This window comes from Oncorhynchus mykiss, chromosome 16, assembly GCF_013265735.2.
Source record: "Oncorhynchus mykiss isolate Arlee chromosome 16, USDA_OmykA_1.1, whole genome shotgun sequence".
Taxonomy (NCBI): domain Eukaryota; kingdom Metazoa; phylum Chordata; class Actinopteri; order Salmoniformes; family Salmonidae; genus Oncorhynchus; species Oncorhynchus mykiss.
In genome coordinates this window covers 39,551,144-39,569,161 of record NC_048580.1, presented here as the reverse complement: position 1 = coordinate 39,569,161, position 18,018 = coordinate 39,551,144, and the positions used below count along the sequence as shown (strand labels likewise).

At 42.1% G+C, this 18,018-nt stretch overlaps 1 protein-coding gene across 2 annotated transcripts; it reads left to right on the top strand.

Moving 5' to 3' along the window:
• Positions 1–5,917: 5,917 nt before the first annotated feature.
• zgc:158263 (ceramide kinase family protein) lies at positions 5,918–17,445 on the top strand. 2 transcript variants are annotated; one of them, XM_021565819.2, is made up of 13 exons: positions 5,918–6,443; positions 7,423–7,521; positions 8,646–8,783; positions 9,139–9,267; positions 9,484–9,547; positions 9,828–9,973; positions 10,242–10,316; positions 10,990–11,142; positions 12,142–12,247; positions 13,099–13,202; positions 13,489–13,685; positions 13,893–14,203; positions 16,967–17,445. In XM_021565819.2, the coding sequence occupies exons 1-12, from the start codon at positions 6,317–6,319 to the stop codon at positions 14,181–14,183; spliced, it is 1,629 nt and encodes a 542-aa protein (XP_021421494.2). In that variant the 5' UTR covers positions 5,918–6,316; the 3' UTR covers positions 14,184–14,203; positions 16,967–17,445. The 2 variants fall into 2 exon arrangements, with proteins under 2 accessions (XP_021421494.2, XP_021421493.2); XM_021565818.2 differs by having other exon boundaries at positions 5,920–6,443; positions 13,893–14,179.
• The last annotated feature ends 573 nt before the right edge of the window (positions 17,446–18,018 follow it).

Genomic DNA, 18,018 nt, shown 5'->3' with positions numbered 1-18,018 from the left:
CAGTGATGATCCACGGCATCAAGCCTCCAGTGATGATCCACGGCCCGGAGCCTGCAGTGATGATCCACGGCCCGAAGCCTGCAGTGATGATCCATGGCACGGAGCCTGCAGTGATGATCCATGGCACAAAGCCTCCAGTGTCGATCCGTGGTCCGGAGCCTCCTGCGACGTTCCCGGTCTGGAGCCTCAAGCGACGGTCCCCAGTCAAGAGCCTGCAGCGATGATCTATGGTCCGGAGGTCCCGGCGACGATCTCTGCACCAGAGGCGCCACCGAAGTGGGGGGAGCCTCAAGCGGAGCAGGGTCTGCGTCCCGCACCGGCACCCCCACCCAGAGTAGATGCCCACCCGGACCCTCCCTTATAGGTTCAGGTTTGCGGCCGCAACTTTGGGGGGGAGGGGATACTGTCACGCCCTGACCTTAGATATCCTTTTTATTCTCTATGTTTGGTTAGGTCAGGGTGTGACTCGGGTGGGAAAGTCTATGTTTTTTTATATTTCTTTGTTTTTGGCCGTGTGTGGTTCCCAATCAGAGGCAGCTGTCTATCGTTGTCTCTGATTGGGGATCACATATAAGTTGTCATTTTCCATTTGGGTTTTGTGGGATCTTGTTTTCTGTTCTGTACCTGACAGAATCATGAACACTTTCCACGTTGCGCTTTGGTCCACACCTTTCGACGAGAGCCGTTACACCTGCGGAATATTCTGAGACCAGACACCCGGACAGCTGATGAAACAGTATTTCTGTCTGTAATAAAAGCCATTTTGTGGGGAAAAACTCATTCTGATTAGCTGGGCCTTGCTCTCAAGTGGGTGGGCCTTCCCAGTCATGTGAAATCCATAGATTAGGGCCTAATTTATTTATTTCAAAGTACAAACTGTAACTCAGTAAAACAATAAACCTAAGATAAATACATTCAAATATATGTATAACTAATTTCAAGAGGGTGGGCTAAGACTGACTAATTTAAAAGCACTTGATGCGACCTTGAATACGTCATGGATACAGCCATTCCGATTTCTACACAAAACCTCCTCCTTTTTCGTTATTATAACCATTTCTCTACCAAAACCTCCTCCTTTTTCGTTATTATAACCATTTCTCTACCAAAACCTCCTCCTTTTTCGTTATTATAACCATTTCTCTACCAAAACCTCCTCCTTTTTCGTTATTATAACCATTTCTCTACCAAAACCTCCTCCTTTTTCGTTATTATAACCATTTCTCTACCAAAAACAGCACAATGTCTTTTTACAATGCATCTCCATTCCTCCAGGAGACAATATAACTATGGTTACACTTCCCATTCTATCCACACGAAAATCCGGAGGAAATTCTTAAGAAACTCATTTGGTACAATGCACATATTGAAATTGATGGGCAACCTCATTTCTGTTTTTACACATTTCTTTTCTAAATGGATGGAAAGTTGATTTTGAAATATTGTGAGGAACCTTTGGGGATATTTTTACAAATCATACTCAATTGGTGTCTGCTATAAGCCCAATGGAAAGTTAAGATGAAAAAAGGAAAGCACAACTTAACTGTATGCCGTCCTAATATTTAAAAAAAACTATAAATGGATATAAAAGATAAAATACATTCTAAAATATACCAATTTACTTTGAATTTCCATAACCTATCAGTGATTCCATACAAATTTGAAACGTATTGGGAAGATATCTTTGACAACACAATAAAATAAAAGCAAGTCTTCAATTTCACACGCAAAACATCAATAGATACACATTCAAGAGCCTTTTAGTTAAAGATATTGTATATAATTCTGTCAACAAAGAAAATGCTTTGCATTTGGGGTATTGAGCAAGACTCAAAATACAGATTCTGTCATGAAGAGGAGGACACACTACATTTGTATTGGTAGTGTTCGACAGTGAGCTTATTTTGGCTACAGGTTCAAGGCTGTCTTCCCCATCACTGCATCAAACTACATATTAATCCTCAGTTTATCATCTTTGGTGAACTCGATGTCAATAGTCCTTCAATTAACAATACAATACTTCTACTGGGTAAAATATTCATATCAAAACACAAAATTCTACATCTCTAGCACTCAACCTTTTTAAACAATTTGTTAGAGACTGATTCATCCTTGAAAGTACAATTGCTATAAGAAATCAGAAAATTTAACAGCGTCAAAGAAAGTGGGAGTATTGGGAAACTCTTTCGTAGAGGTGGGGCAGAGGTGGGACCAAGTCATTGTTTTACAAGTCACAAGTAAGTCTCAAGTCAAGACAGGCAAGTCTGAGTCAAGTCTCAAGTCAAGACCAACAAGTCTCAAGTCTTAAACTTTGAGTTTTGAGTCCTAAACAAGTCATGATGTGCTCTTTTTTTTTACCTTTATTTAACTAGGCAAGTCAGTTAAGAACAAATTCTTATTTTCAATGACGGCCTAGGAACTGTGGGCTAACTGCCTGTTCAGGGGCAGAACGACAGATTTGTACTTTGTCAGCTCGGGGGTTTTAACTTGCAACCTTCCGGTTACTAGTCCAACGCTCTAACCACTAGGCTACCCTGCATGTAATACCGTTTGATATTTTTAACAAGAGTAATAGTTTAGTTAGTATATTACATTTACACAAATCATGAATGCTTTTAAAAATATATTTACTACTTTCCAAATAAACTTTATATTTCCATGGAAATACATGGTTAGCCATAAGAAAGACCCCCCCCCCCCCCCCAATAGCGATCGACTATCGAGGATTGCTATGGGGCGCAATCGAGCGATGTAGTCTTGTTCACAATCGCCTAACCTTAACACACACACACACACACACACTGTGTGTGTGGTCACAGTAGGCTAACATATGTCAATGGCTTTAGGAACAGCAGTGACATTAAGGCAGGATTTAGGCTACCAACTGCCTAACCAGTTATAGCTCAATCTTGGGTGCAATGATCACGTTCCCGTACTGACTGTGTGGAGGCTCCTTAATTTAACGTTACATTAGCCAACATGCTACACTATCAAAGTTATGAATGATATAGCTATTGGCTATATTAGCCACGACTTAGCGTTCTTTGTGCAGCTTCAAATGTCAAACAAAGTTGGAAGTTGTTGATCCTCCGTCTGTAATTTTCTTCCCGCATGTTTTGCAAGTTGCAATCCGTTTTTTGTTGATACAATGTAGTCTTTATATCTGAAAATAATAATTTTGGGTATCATCTTTCCAAGGGCTCCATCTGAATTCCCCCGCCGACGTTCCTCTGCACTGACACGCGCAACTTTTTCTCAGCTGGCAATTTGATTGGCTGCTGTCCGATTCAAACTAATCCATTAAATGAAGAGTTGATGCGCTGCACACTTTTTTTAATAGCACAATTTTTAATATTTGGGCTTTGGGAGGGTATCAAGTCAGGTCGAGTCAAAAGGCTCAAGTCCAAGTTAAGTCACGAGTCATTGGTGTTGAAGTCAAAGTTGAGTTGCAAGTCATCATATTTGTGACTCGAGTCTGACTCGAGTCCAAGTCATGTGACTCGAGTCCACACCTCTGTTCTTTCGGGCATATTTTTTTTAACTAAGTCGACTAGAGTTCTATTGAACAATATTAATTAAAGCAAATATATGTTATTAGAAGGTAGTGTAAGCTATCAATGTTTTGCCCTTATTTATTTTTGTATTTGGCTACACAATTACATTGATGATAACTGTCTTGTCCAAATGTGTTGTATTGTGTGTGTTTGTCTGTCTGTTTGAGTATTGTTAAGTACATTGTCCTCAGTCCTTATGGTTGTCTTGTCCTGTCATAAAATTATAATAATCATTAAAAAAATATATACAAAAATGACTTAAAGTAACTGATGTTGACACAAGATGGAGGAAAAGTTGGAGCATAACTAACAGTTAACAGAAATGTACGCTTAATCCAGTATAAACTAATGTATAGAATTTATAATGCAAGAGACAAAATTCACAAATTCTCCAGCTCAAAGGCAGAGTCATGTCTTAAGTGTAAAACTAATAATGACTCAATAGTCCATGCTTTCTGGGAACGCTATATGATATAAATATATTCATCTGAACCCTCATTCTATACATTCCTTTCCTAAGACTCACTTACTCATACGTGTTGCACGGGCTGGCGCATATGGTAACTACTGTCGCCACACACTACTTGAGAACTGAATAGGAACAGTAAGAGGAACTACAGAATTCACATTTCCATGGTGGTAGTCCGTGGTAGTACTAGATTACAGATGGTCAAATATAATGGTATCAGGGCCGACTCCAGGCATAAGAAGCATAACCGGTGACATGACTTCCTCCGAAGTCGGTTCCTCTCCTTGTTCGGGCGGCGTTCGGTGGTCGACGTCACCGGTCTTCTAGCCATTGCCGATCCACCTTTCATATCCATTTGTTTTGTCTTGTTTTCTCACACACCTGGTTTACATTCCCTCATTACTTGTCGTGTATTTAACCCTCTGTTCCCCCCATGTCTGTGTGTGAAATCGTGAAAGGTTATTTTATACCCATGTTTTGTTGTTCTGGGTGCCGTTGGTTTTGCATATTAAGCTGCTCCGGTTATTACCCCGTTCTGCTCTCCTGCACCTGACTTCCCTGCAGCCAGTCACACACCCCTTACCACTGGCCCCAACCCCCAATTTTTTTGTTTTGTTATTATTATTATCATCATTTTGGGGGGGAACTCCGTCAGGGTCTCAATTTACTGTTGAGAGTTAGAATAGTAGAATACACAAGGTGCAAGGTGGAAATCTGGTTGTGCATCAGCAGTTCTAATCTTGTTTTGTCAGTCACTGATAGTCACTCAATCAGCTAAACAGTTAACAATATTTAGATTGGTAAGTTAGTCTAGCCTGCTATCTAAACTTGTAGTAATCATGGCCAAAACCAGGGGCGCTCCATTGATTTTGTTAGTCACTCTTGCTCAGATAGCATGGCATAAGTAATGGCACATTGGGTATAATCGCAGGACATTTACTTTAAGACTGAGCAAATGTCTCTCTGCCCTATTGCAAAAATGAGTAACATTGCTAAATGTTCTCTCCACCCAATGGCAAAATGTGTAGAATTGCAGAAAATGTACTTTAAAATGAATTTTTTTCTCTCCGCTGTCAAGAGGGGGGTGCACTAAAGGCTAGGCAGGCCGTGATTGGTACCTTGGCCCTTTTCTTTTGGAGTGCAATGGAGCCAAATGTTCTGTTTTCTCTTATCAAAACTGGTTGAATTGCTCTTTTAACCCTGTAGGCACCTACAACATTCCACAGGTGAGAAAAATGACGCAGTAAACAAGAGAAAGTACAAACAAATGAATTATGCTTTTTTGGGAGGGATAAAGAAAATATGCATGTTCCCGCCAGTGATGTGTTTCCACCAACAACAAAAAATCAGTGTGCGATGAAGTAATACACACAAAATGTCATTTTTAGCTTAAGTTTTCATGTAGCATGGTTAATGTAATGGAAATATAGCTATTGAATGTAACAGGGAAAACTGTGTGACCAGGATGAGCTACCATAAATCAAGTGCAAATCAAAACTCTCCGCAATCTATGCACAATGCTCATTCAAAAATGTTGCTATCACTGGCAATAATCAGTGCAATACCAAAGTATTATGTTGATTAAAACATAAATAAAACGTAAATAGGCTTATTAAGTCAACATCATAGGCAACTTCTCAATTCAATGTGCATTCAAGTTCAGACAGTTTAGGCAATAAAGACTAGACCTGGCTTTATAAAGAAAACAGGCTTATGAAATGTATTAATTCATACAGAGCATTTAAAAGTGGCTAAAGAGTCAAAGGAATCCAATATTTTGACATGACAATTTATGCGAATTAACCTGCAGGTTTCAACATCCAATCAGAGAGCAGCATGCAAATGTTGCAGACAGGTGAGAGATGAGGGAGGGGTGGATATTTTGGGATATTTTTTTTAGAACAGTAGCCTACCTGTCACAGACAAACTTGTTACTGTAAAGGGAAAGACTTTACAGATACTGAGAAGTTTTGCTGGCGGGTCTAGTTCCCTATCTTATTGATTTTATCAGAGAGTTATGGTATCTGAACAACACTTAAGATGTAGGCCGTCATTGTAAATAACAATTTGTTCTTAACTGACTTGCCTAGTTAAATAGAGGTTACATTTAAATAAAAAAGATAACGAGACATTGTTCTTAGAATGGAGCTGTTATCGTGAGAGTTCATCAATTGCATGGAATTATTGGAGTAATGTGTAGAACACGTTGTTTTACCCTTGCCGACATTCTTCTGCGATAGTGAGATAGACAGGATTGTAGTTCTCTATATATGTTTATAGAGATACATGTAGTATGGACGTAGATCCAGTACGGTTGGAGTCCAGTCTATGGGTCGGTAAGAAACGTTACCGGGCAGCACTTACTGGCTGGCACCTCAACTGGACTGAGCTTGATAAGAAGAACCGCGATAAGAAGACCGGTGAGTGCCTTTTATCCTTTTATCAATCACTTTCATCATGCACGGCATCTATGCGACTCGCTCTCTTTTTTTAATGCGTACATTTCATTATATAAATTTATTTAAAATACAATTGTATATAGGCTAGGCTTATATAAGATTTATATAGGATTTAATCTGAAATTGCCTGGTAATAACTGCACAACAATCTCTTTCACTCTGAGATTAAAGGAAATAAAAGGAACACTTGAGTAGCCTCATATGGTATGATTCCATCACACCAGCGTTACCAATGCTTGTAAGTAGAGCGAATGTGTTCTATGCGACACTAACAGAAAGTCACCAAACCTGTCTTGGGGACAAGTTATACAGCATCAACACGAAACACAATTTACAGATAACTTAACACGGTTAAAACAAAGAAAACACATGCACAGTACACACACAAATCAAGAGTCACATGAGCCTTATTAGGTTAAAGCTTTTTGGGCGACCCGATCAAATTCACATAGAAATATGAGCTATAGATCTGCCATTTTAATTGAAAGCAAGTCTAAGAAGTGGTAGATATGTTCCATGTGTGATATTTCTATGCTTCCCATTCTTAAAGGTGCATTATGCAGAAATTGCTCTGCCATTTCCTGGTTGCTAATATACTAATAGTTTTCCTAATTTCAGTTCATTGTACCATCTAAACCGTTGTGAAATATATTTTCAATAAGCACCTGAATTTGGTAGGGTCACTCAAAAAGTTACCTATTGCAGTAAGTTTCGTTTTTTGCTCTTTTACTTTCGGTTTTGTGCACCAGCTTCAAACAGCTGAAAATGGTTATGTAAAAGTAATTTCACAGCGGTTTAGATGGTACAATGATTCTGTACACAATTACTGCTTGTTTGGACACCAATTAAAATTAGTCGAACTAGGCAAGTTCTGCATATTGCACCTTTAAAGGCAAAATATCATAATGGTGTGTGTCTGTCTGTCTGTCTGTGATCACAGTTTCAGTACCAGTATCTGAGGTTATTGGTGTGGAGGAAGGGCGTGTGCAGGTTCTACCCCAGAGGTCAGTAGCTGAAGACACAGACAGAGAATTCACAGGTGAGTTATGTTACTACCCCAGGTCAGAGACATGAGCGGGGCCAATATTAAACACAATACAAAATCCAACTAAAACAAGTTCTTTGTAGGGGGGAAAGTCAGTAAAATGTCCATAGTCAATGGGATAATCAGTAACAACAATAATCAAGGGTAAAAATAACCAGACAATGGACAACAATAATAATGGCATAGAGGACATGTGAAGGTTAGTCTGTCAGACACTGTCCCTCATTTTATGGCAGGCAGCAATGTAGGGCACTGCCAATGCACAGCTCTCTGCATCTTCCCCCAACAGGACAGGTCACCTATTCTCATCAGAGAGGTCTTTGAAACCTTGAATAAAAGCTTTCAAATTTGGGGAAAGGACACTAATTGTTTTGTCAGGAAATGCAGCTCTATCTCAGGTTCTACTGTGGTGCAGTGGTTGCACAGCCTTTCTTCTACAGGGAGACAGGTTTTCCCGTGTCTATCCTTCTCTGTGGCAAGTTTGTGCTCACTGAGCCTGTACTTTGTCAAGGTTTTACTAAAGGTTCTGATCAGTAACCAGGGTCAAATGGTTTGCCATGGTGAACTGTCGATTTAGGGCCAGATAGCACAGCATTTTGCTTTGTGCTTTGTGCTTGTGTCTCCCAGTCGGTAAGGTACTTTTATTTTGACTGTGCTGTAATTTGGTTTATTTTGATTGATCTTTCTCGCTCTCTCTGGCTGACTCTCTCAATTCAAAGGGCTTTATTGGCATGGGACACATACTGTATGTTTACATTGCCAAAGCAAGTGAAATAGATAATAAGCAAAAGTTAAATAAACAATCAGAAATGAACAAGTAAACATTACACCCACAAAATATTATGGCTATGTACAGTGTTGTAACAATGTGCAAATTGTTAAAATACAGAAGGGAAAATAAACATAAATATGGGTTTCATTTGTTCTTCACTGGTTGCCCTTTTCTTGTGGCAACAGGTCACAAATCTTGCTGCTGTGATGTCACACTGTGGTATTTCACCTAATAGATATGGGAGTTTATCAAAATTGGATTTGTTTTTAAATTCATTGTTGGTCTGTGTAATCTGAGGGAAATCTCTCTCTTTCTCCCCCTCCCGACTGTGTGTCCTGTTCTGCAGTGTTCTATGTGAAACGCAGCAGCAGCGGTAGTCCCTATGGGTTGTTATGGCGCCTGGGCAGGACCCAGTTCTGCTGTCCCAGTAGGGACCTCAGAGACCAGTGGATGACCCAGCTGAGGATTGCCCTCAAAACACACAGTAAGGATAAAGTCACTTGTCCCGAGAAAGGACACTAATTAAATAAAATGTAACAATTCAACTGTATTTATTCCCTTAGGTTCAAAGGCAATGCAAGATCAAAGATCATGTCCTCCAGTATTAACATTGTAGTAGGATGTCCCTTGTGGGCATTCGTACTTATCCACTACATATAATCCACTATGTAGCCTGACTTTATGGCTCATAAACACAGGCATACTTTTATTTACACATGCTTATGTAGTGTGAATGTCTGCCTTCTGTCGTTTCTCATGTTTCCTCCTGTCTGCCTCTACTTTTCCTTTAATTTGCTCTCTTTCTACCAACCTGTCCATCCTCTCATCTCCTCTCCCAGGCCCCTCTCGTCCTCACAGGCTGTTGGTGTTCATCAACCCGTTTGGAGGAAAGAAACAAGGGAGGCAGATCTATCACTCTCTGGTGGCCCCACTGTTTGAGCTGGCAGGTATCAGCTCTCATGTTGTAGGTGAGACCCGTGTGAGACAATAGTAATGCCGAAAATTCTGTGACTTACTTCAACTGGTATAACTGGTAGTTAAGTGTATTTTGTGTTTTGTCTATAGAAGGTGCATTGAAAACTGCATTGCGTGTTGCTATTGGCGTGATATTGGCATGACTATGCTCATACTGACATGGTCTATTGCTGTGTTTCTAAAAATGCTGATTTGTTTTTGTCATTTAGTGACAGAACGCGCCAACCAGGCGAGAGACCACATACTGAAGAAAGACCTGACTGGTTTCGATGGGTACGTCAGACATTACAATGTTGTCATGTAAACAGTAACACTATGGCAGCCAGTTAGATCCACACAAAACAATCTGTTAATAATATTAAACTGGGGGTATGTCCCATAAGTCTACTATTTGGCACCCTATTCACTATATAGTGTACTACTTTTGACCAGAGCCCTATGGTGGGTTCTGGTCAAAAGTAGTGCACTGTGTACGCAATAGGAGGCCATTTTAAACATACCTGGGATTGGATTTAATCACGTCACTGACTGTTAATGTTTGTCTCTACCTCAGTGTGGTGTGTGTGGGCGGGGACGGAATTTTCAGTGAGCTGCTGCACGGTGTTATTGGCCGAACACAGCAGGAGGCAGGGCTATCGGCGCATGACCCCTCCGTAACGCTACAGTCATGTGATCTTCACATTGGCATCATTCCTGCAGGTGAGATAGACATTATTGGTTAAAAATTAAAGGCATTTGGTTGATATAAACATTTCTGACTTAATTTCTTGCATCCTCACATCTTCTCCCACCTCCTCAAAACTGCAGAAGGAAGTGTATGTTCTCTTCGTGTCCTTTTGAAGTTTTGAGGAGGCGGCGAGGAGGGAGGACACAAGGAATCGTGAAAGACTTAAGACTTAAGATTCACCCTGACTATAGAGTTGTGTCCTATATGAGACTGATATGAGTCTGTGTGTTCTCTCCTCAGGCTCTACAGACTGTGTGTGTTTCGCCACTGTGGGAGTCAACGACCCAGTGACCTCTGCTCTGCACATTATCATTGGTGAGATATGATCATAAATGAACACATTTATTAAAACATAATAACACATTTTAGATGACATTGTAGTTGACTTTGTTATACAGTATCTATAGCTCTGGTGTTACTTAAAATCATTTTAGCCAACTAAACAGAATCGCTTTACTGGAGCCATATGCAACCATTTTGGCAGTCATAAGCAGCAGCATAATTTTACAGGGGCAGAGTTGTGATGTTCATGCCAATATTCAAAATAATGATCTAAACTAGGGGTGTCAAACATAAGGCTCGCTGGCTGGATCCGGCCCACAAGGGGGTCCAAACCAGCCCGCGGTCGTTTGAGTAAAACATCTTTTTTAAATGAAATATTTTTTGGAGGGAGGGGAAACAAACTCAATATCCTTTAAAATGACTAAAATCAAATCGAATCTGTGCAGAAATTATAATTGAACTTACAGTTTGACTGTCCAGCTCGCTAATAATCTCTGAAAGGAAAGCTAGAGAGTCAGGGAATATAGAAAACCCCCAAAATGATGGATAGAGACTAGTTATATTTTATTGACTCTGAGGAAATATAACACATTTTCAGTGCGGCCCTCTGGACCTGGTTGAAGAACGAATGCGGCCCCCGGGGCAAAATGAATTTGACACCCCTCTAAACCCTCCTTGTCCTTCACCTTCCCACAAACCATTGCAGGAGACTCTCAGCCTCTGGATGTGTGTTCTGTCCACCACCGCTCGTCTCTGGTGCGGTACTCTGTGTCTCTGGTGGGGTACGGGTTCTATGGTGACGTGCTGGCTGAGAGCGAGAGACACCGCTGGATGGGGCCTCTCAGATATGACTACTCAGGTACATATGTAATGGAAAATTAAAGCAATAATACTTGTTGAGGAGGTTTGCATTCATGTGATTATTGGCACAATGTGATGCGGTCACTACGTATGAAGCGAAGCTGAGTGGTCTAATATTGAACCACACATGCGGAGATCATCCATTCACCTACTCTGCATCTCACAAAGACATGGCAACAAAAACTCTCAAATTTGGACTCATTAGACCAAAGGACAGATTTCCACCGGTCTAATGTCCATTGCTCATGTTTCTTGGTCCAAGCAAGTATCTTCTTATTATTGGTGTCCTTTAGTAGTGGTTTCTTCGCAGCAATTTGACCATGAAGGCCTGATTCCCGCAGTCTCCTCTGAACACTTGATGTTGTGTTACTTGAACTCTGTGAAGCATTTATTTGGGCTAAAATCTGAGGTGCAGTTAACTCTAATGAACTTATTCTCTGCAGCAGAGGTAACTCTGGGTTTTCATTTCCTGTGGCGGTCCTCATGAGAGCAAGTTTCATAATAGCGCTTGATGGTTTTTGCAACTGCACTGAAATTCTCCGCATTGACTGACCTTCATGTCTTAAAGTAATAATTGACTGTCATTTCTCTTTCCTTATTTGAGCTATTCGTGCCATAATATGTACTTTTACCAAATAGGGCTATCTTCTGTATACCACCCCTGCATTCCAGGTGACTACCTCGTGAAGCAGGTTGAGAGAATACCAAGAATGTATATTTTGATTTGTTTCACACTTTTTGGGGTACTACATAATTCTATATGGTTTACTTCACTATTAGTCAATAATATAAAAATATATAATTTAAAAAAAGAAAAATCCTGGAATGAGTAGGTGTGTCCAAACATTGGACTGGTACTGTGTGTGTGTATATATATATATTACATACTAATTATTAGAGAAAATCTATCCTCTCTCCCTCTGTGTGTTTCGGTCTCCATGTGTTTACAGTATGAGTTCGAGACATATGATGGCTGCTAACCCCACTCTTCCCCCAGGTGCTATGGTGTACCTAAGTAACAGGAGCTATGCAGGCGTAATTCAGTACCTACCAGCAGACTCCCAGCTCTCCAGCCCCAGGGACAATACACGCTGCCTCTCTGGGTAACTACTAACTATATTTCTTAGAGAATAAAGACACTCACTGCCTGGTACAAAGATCCAAAACAACAAACTGGCAGTTACAGCAGATGAGGCTGATCAAGGGACGAAGGAAAGGATGGTCCTCTTTATCTGTTAAAGAGGTTGCACATGCTCCTCTGATTGAGAGAGTGCGTTCTTGACCACATATTGATAAGCTTAGCATTAACAACTCGCTGATGGTAACAGAGGGGGTTCTGATATCGCTACCCATCTCAAATATAAGGTCCTGAAAGAAAATAATTGCCCTTGATTTCATTGTACCTCAACCATCCCAGTCCAGTGGAGAGAAACTGTTCTCGGAGCTAGGATACATCATCAGAAGGCGAAAGTGACACAGCCTCAATTCACTCAGTTACAGTCACTTCCACCTGCAACAGAGACCCTGGTGTTGGGTGTACATCTGTACCTTAAGGAGGGCAGTTTCCATGAAAACGTAGAGTAAGCTGATCCGGAAGAAAGGAGAGACAGCACCTCCTTGGGAGAGGATAGAGACACTGGTGCCTGTGAAAGAAGAGTGTAGCCTACCTCTGTGAAAGACTATACCCAATGTCTTTTGTCTGAAATAACTGCCCCACGATCTGTGAGGGAGTGTAAGTGACTGTGAGATGCTACAGTACGGGACGCTGGTGACTTTGAAAGACTCTTTTGTATGTGATGGATAGTTACCCCCAAGGGAGTGCGAGATGATGATACACATATGAATGGAATGTATGGCTGTCAGGAACATGTGCTGTTGTTACATCACTGAGTATATTACACTATACCTATGTCACGTGTAAAACAAGTAATAGTTGGTAATCTGTGTGTTCCAGGTGCAGTGTGTGTTCTAAAGGCACAGAGAGACTGTTCCCCCACTCTCCAGGTGCTAGTTCCCTCTACAGCTCCCACTTCAGTCAATTCAGCAGTGACACTGAGGGTAAGGCCCTTACAAACAGTCTATAAAAAGTCTACACAGACACTAAAGTCTACACACAGTGTACACCCAGTCTACACACATCCGATGTAATGCATGGAGGTGGTTCAATGAACCACACTGTGGTGGTGAGTAACTTTGCCTGATACTGGAAGTCTTATGTTAGCTCTCAGAGTTAATGCCTTGGCTTTAGCTCAGTGGGCTAACAGTCTTGTGGCATGCAGGAGAGCAGGGTTCAAACCCTGGTGTGTCACAGAACTTCCTCTGCTCTCTCTGCCCCGTGCTGCAGGTGAGTGGGTGAGTGTGGAGGGCCGGTTCAGGGCTGTGTCCCTCACCTGTATGTCCAGCTCCTGTCCTCGCAGTCCCCTGGGCCTGTCCCCCTCCGCACACCTGGCCGATGGGACAGGTGACCTGATCATCGTACGGGACACACACCCCTTAGGGTTCCTTACCTTCCTACACAGACACACCAGCACACAGGACCAGGTGAAGACCACCTCAGCGAGGCCACAAGAAATGTAGCCAGACTAAAAATCCAAACTCTGCAGCCATGACTGCCCGCTACATTTCTATTGTACGTGGACTGGCTTGCCAGGCTTCAAGTACTGCACTGCAGTATGTAAATATCAGTTATCTGAGACAGAAATATTTCAATAGATGCATAAAATGTCTTTCCTATCTGCTGTATTTTAGTTTGACTTGCCGTTCGTGGACGTCCACCGAGTGAAGGCAGTACGCTTTTCTCTCCCTACCGGAGAAGAGGAGGACAGGGATGAAGAGCGGGAGAGAGTGAATGATGGAGGGATGACGGAGGAAGGAAAGAGACCAAGCCGAAGCGGTTCCCACAAGCACCTGGTAGAAAGAGGAGAGGAGCGAGGGCAGAAAGACTTCCTGTGTGGTTTGTGCTGCAGTAAGGCTCCTGCAGTGTCTGTGTGGAACTGTGACGGAGAGATACTGCCTCACACTGAGATCTCCTGCAAGTAAGGGATGACTCATCAGATCATGTAAATCACAAATTATTGTCTTACCTGACATTAAAGATTCAGTGTACATTTAGTAGTCTGCTTTAGGCATTATCTGGAGACTCTACTACCCCTTTAACCCTGTTGACTCAAAGTCTAGCTCAAACTGTTCAGAGTAGACAGACAATTACGTGAAAAGTAACTATTTTGGCATCCTCTCATGTGTGACAAACACAGGGACTGACAATAGCCTATCTACCGCATATGCGAACGACCGATAAAGGAGTTTGGACTGTGACGCAGTGGACTGTGACGCAGCCCATGAAAAAAAACAGGAAGTCTCTAGAGTAAACACACAGGGTTTGTGATCTATTATATTAACAAAATGGTAGACTGACCGCTCTAAAAATTGAAATGTATGCCCGCAAAGGCAAAAGGCAGGCAGGAGGAGGCCAGATCAGGTGGGAACATTCTAGCCAATGAGGGGGCAATAACACGTGTGAACAACAGGTACAACTCCAATATACAATTGTTTTTCTAAAAGTTACGAGAATGTCATATCAGTACACTCGTAACAAACAAAAGCATTATGAAAATTCTATTAAAAAAAATAAGCCTCACCTATCAAAATAGTAATTCACTTTTATCTTGACCAAATTCGACAGTCTCTCATTGGCCCCCATACTAAACCTCGGAGTTGATCCCTTGCTTAAAATCAAATCAAATTTGATTTGTCTCTTGCTTCATAAACAACAGGTGTAGACTTAACAGAGAAATGCTTATTTACAGGCCCTTTCCAACAATGCATAGAAAGAAAATAAAGAAATAATAGAAAAGTAATAACACGTAATAATAAATACATGGGTAACGATAAATTTGCTATATACACGGGTTGATGTGCAAGGGTACGATGTATCTTGAGGTAGATATGTACATACATTTAGGAATAAAGTGACTAGGCAACGTAATGGGCCGTACGCATTACCCTCTGTAGTGCCTTGCAGTCGGATTCCAAGCAGTTGCCGTACCAAGCGGTGATGCAGCCAGTCAAGATGCTCTCAATGGTGCAGCTGTAGAACTTTGTGGATCTGAGGGCCCATGCAAAATCTGGTCAGGCTCTTGAGGGTGTAGAGGAGTTGTCATGCCCTCTTCATGACTGTGTTGGCGTGTGTGGACCGTGATAGATCCTAAGCGATGTGTACACCGAGGAACTTAAATCTCTCGACCCACTCCATGATCAACTCCTTTGTCTTGCTGACGTTGAGGGAGAGGTTGTTGTCGAGGCACCACAATGCCAGGTCTCTGACCTCCTCCCAATAGGCTGTCTCATAGTCATCTGTGATAAGGCCTATCACCGTTGTGTCGTCAGCAAACCTAATGATAGTCATGATTGAACAGGGTGTACAGGAGGGGACTAAGCACGCACCTCTGAGGGGCCCCCGTGTTACTGGTCAGTGTGGCATATGTATTGTCGCCTACCCTCACCACCAAAGGGTGGCCCATCATCAAGTCCAGGATCCAGTTGCAGAGGGAGGTGTTCAGTCCCAGGATCCTTATGATGAGCTTAGAGGGCACTATAGTATTAAACACTGAGCTGTAGTCAATGAACAGCATTCACACCCAGGTGTTCCTCTTGTCCAGGTGGGAGAGGACAGTGTGGAATGCAATAGAGATTGCATCATCTGTGGATCTGTTGGGGCGGTATGTGAATTGGAGTGGGTTGAGGGTGTCTGGGATTATGGTGTTGATATGAGCCATGACCAGCCTTTCAAAGCATTTCATGGCTACAGATGTGAGTGCTGCAGGGCAATAGTCATTCCTGGGCACAGGGACTATGGTGGTCTGCTTGAAACATGTAGTTATTACAGACTGGGTCAGGGAGGGGGGTAGAAAATGTGAGTGAAGACACTTGCCAGCTGGTCAGCGCTTGCTCTGAATACGCATCCTGATAATCCATCTGGCCCTGCATCCTTGTGAATGTTAACCTGTTTAAAGGTCTTACTCACATCGGCTATGGAGAGCGTGATCACACAGTCCTCCGGAACAGCTGGTGCTCTCATGCATGGTTCAGTGTCGCTTGCCTCGAAGCGACAGAAGGCATTTAGCTTGTCTGGTAGGTTCACATCACTAGGCAGCTCGCGGCTGGGTTTCCATTTGTAATCCGTGATAGACGGCGCTGTAGGATTCGATTTTAGTCCTGTATTGATGCTTTGCCTGTTTTAATGGCTCGTCAGAGGTCATAGCAGGATTTCTTAGAAGCGTCCAGATTAGTGTCTCGCTCTTTGAAAGCAGCAGCTCTAGGGAAGGATATACATAGTCAGTTGCACAACTGAATGCATTAAACTGAAATGTGTCTTCCACATTTAACCCAACCCCACTAGCCTTTAGCTCAGTGTGGATTTTGCCTGTAATCCATGGCTTTTGGTTGGGATGTGTATGTATAGTTACTGTGGGGACTATGTTGTCGATGCACTTATTAATGAGTCCGGCGACTGATGTGGTAAACTTCTCAATACCATCGGATGAATCCAGGAACATATTCCAGAATCGCCTCTAGTTTTATGTAATAAAACATTATTATGTCAGGACACTATTGAGGGCACTACTGAGCTGAGCAGTGTTGTATTTCTCTGGCCTGGTAATTCATACACCATAGTAGCTGAAATCGTGCTGGAAAGGACTTTGTGAGAATTTTTTTTTTGGAGCCAGCACAGTATTGTTAGGATCAGCACGATCCTAACACTCTGTCCTCATTTCTCTTGTTGTGCTGTTCCTTCCTTCCCTCCCTCTCTCCCTCCCTCCCAGGGTTCATGGTCAGCTGGTGCGTCTGTATGCCCGGGGCATTGAGAACGGATCAGCCACTCCCACCAGGAAGTGCCAAGACGGACACAGGAACTGCAAAGGGAGATGTGTCCTCAACAACTGAGGAAGCCTGTGTTAGGGTCCATTCACACTACTTGTAGAGAAAAACACTATGCCAGAGATGACGACATTAATGATTGGAATCAATGATTTTGCCGGGTACGACCAATGAAATGGCTTCCTTTCTGTTTCCAGTGTGAGTATTTCAATACCTAAGTCTTAAGATGGAGGTTTGAATATGAAGGCAGTTATAGGAATACTTTTTTCTACATAAAATGCCTTGATGCCAGTAGCCTATGACATCTTCTATGACGTCTTCTGTTAACATGTTATGTTCACTTAAGCAGTTTTTTGCAGTTATGAAAATGTTGTACACACAACAATTGAAAACCTAATAAATGTACACACCTTTTTACTCTGCAGAAGGTAGAGCTTCCACATGATTTATTGTTTATCGTAGAACTGACATCCCTCTGGCTTAACAATGACATTTACCTGAGGAATCTGTGGCTTTGTATGTATACAATAGGACAAACCTGTTTTTCTTGAACCTTAAGATCATCTCCTTGAAGCACAGTGTTGATCTAAGTAGCAGAGAAGCAGGGCAGATGAACCAACAAACAAACATTCCATTCAGTGCAGCTTGATGAATCAGCCATTGTCATTGTTAAGGTAGTAACATACATTTGGGGTCTTTCAGTCCTTCTCCTTCCTTTGGCGCTTCCAGCCCCAGAAGTCAGTCAGTCTGTCTGTGTCTGTTTATTGTTGAAATGACTGGAGCAGTGTGTGTGGTGTGTGTATGTGTGAGTGTGAGTGTGTGTGTGTTGTGTGTGGGCTGTAGAGTGAAGGAATACTCAGAGCTGGGCCATATACCTGGAGAGAGAGGAACAGAAAATAGTGTCAGTCATCAGCCAATCACAGTGGAGCAACTTACGCCTAGAGCAAGCCTGGACTGAGTGATAGAAATGTAGGAACAGTAGATGGAAATATAATTA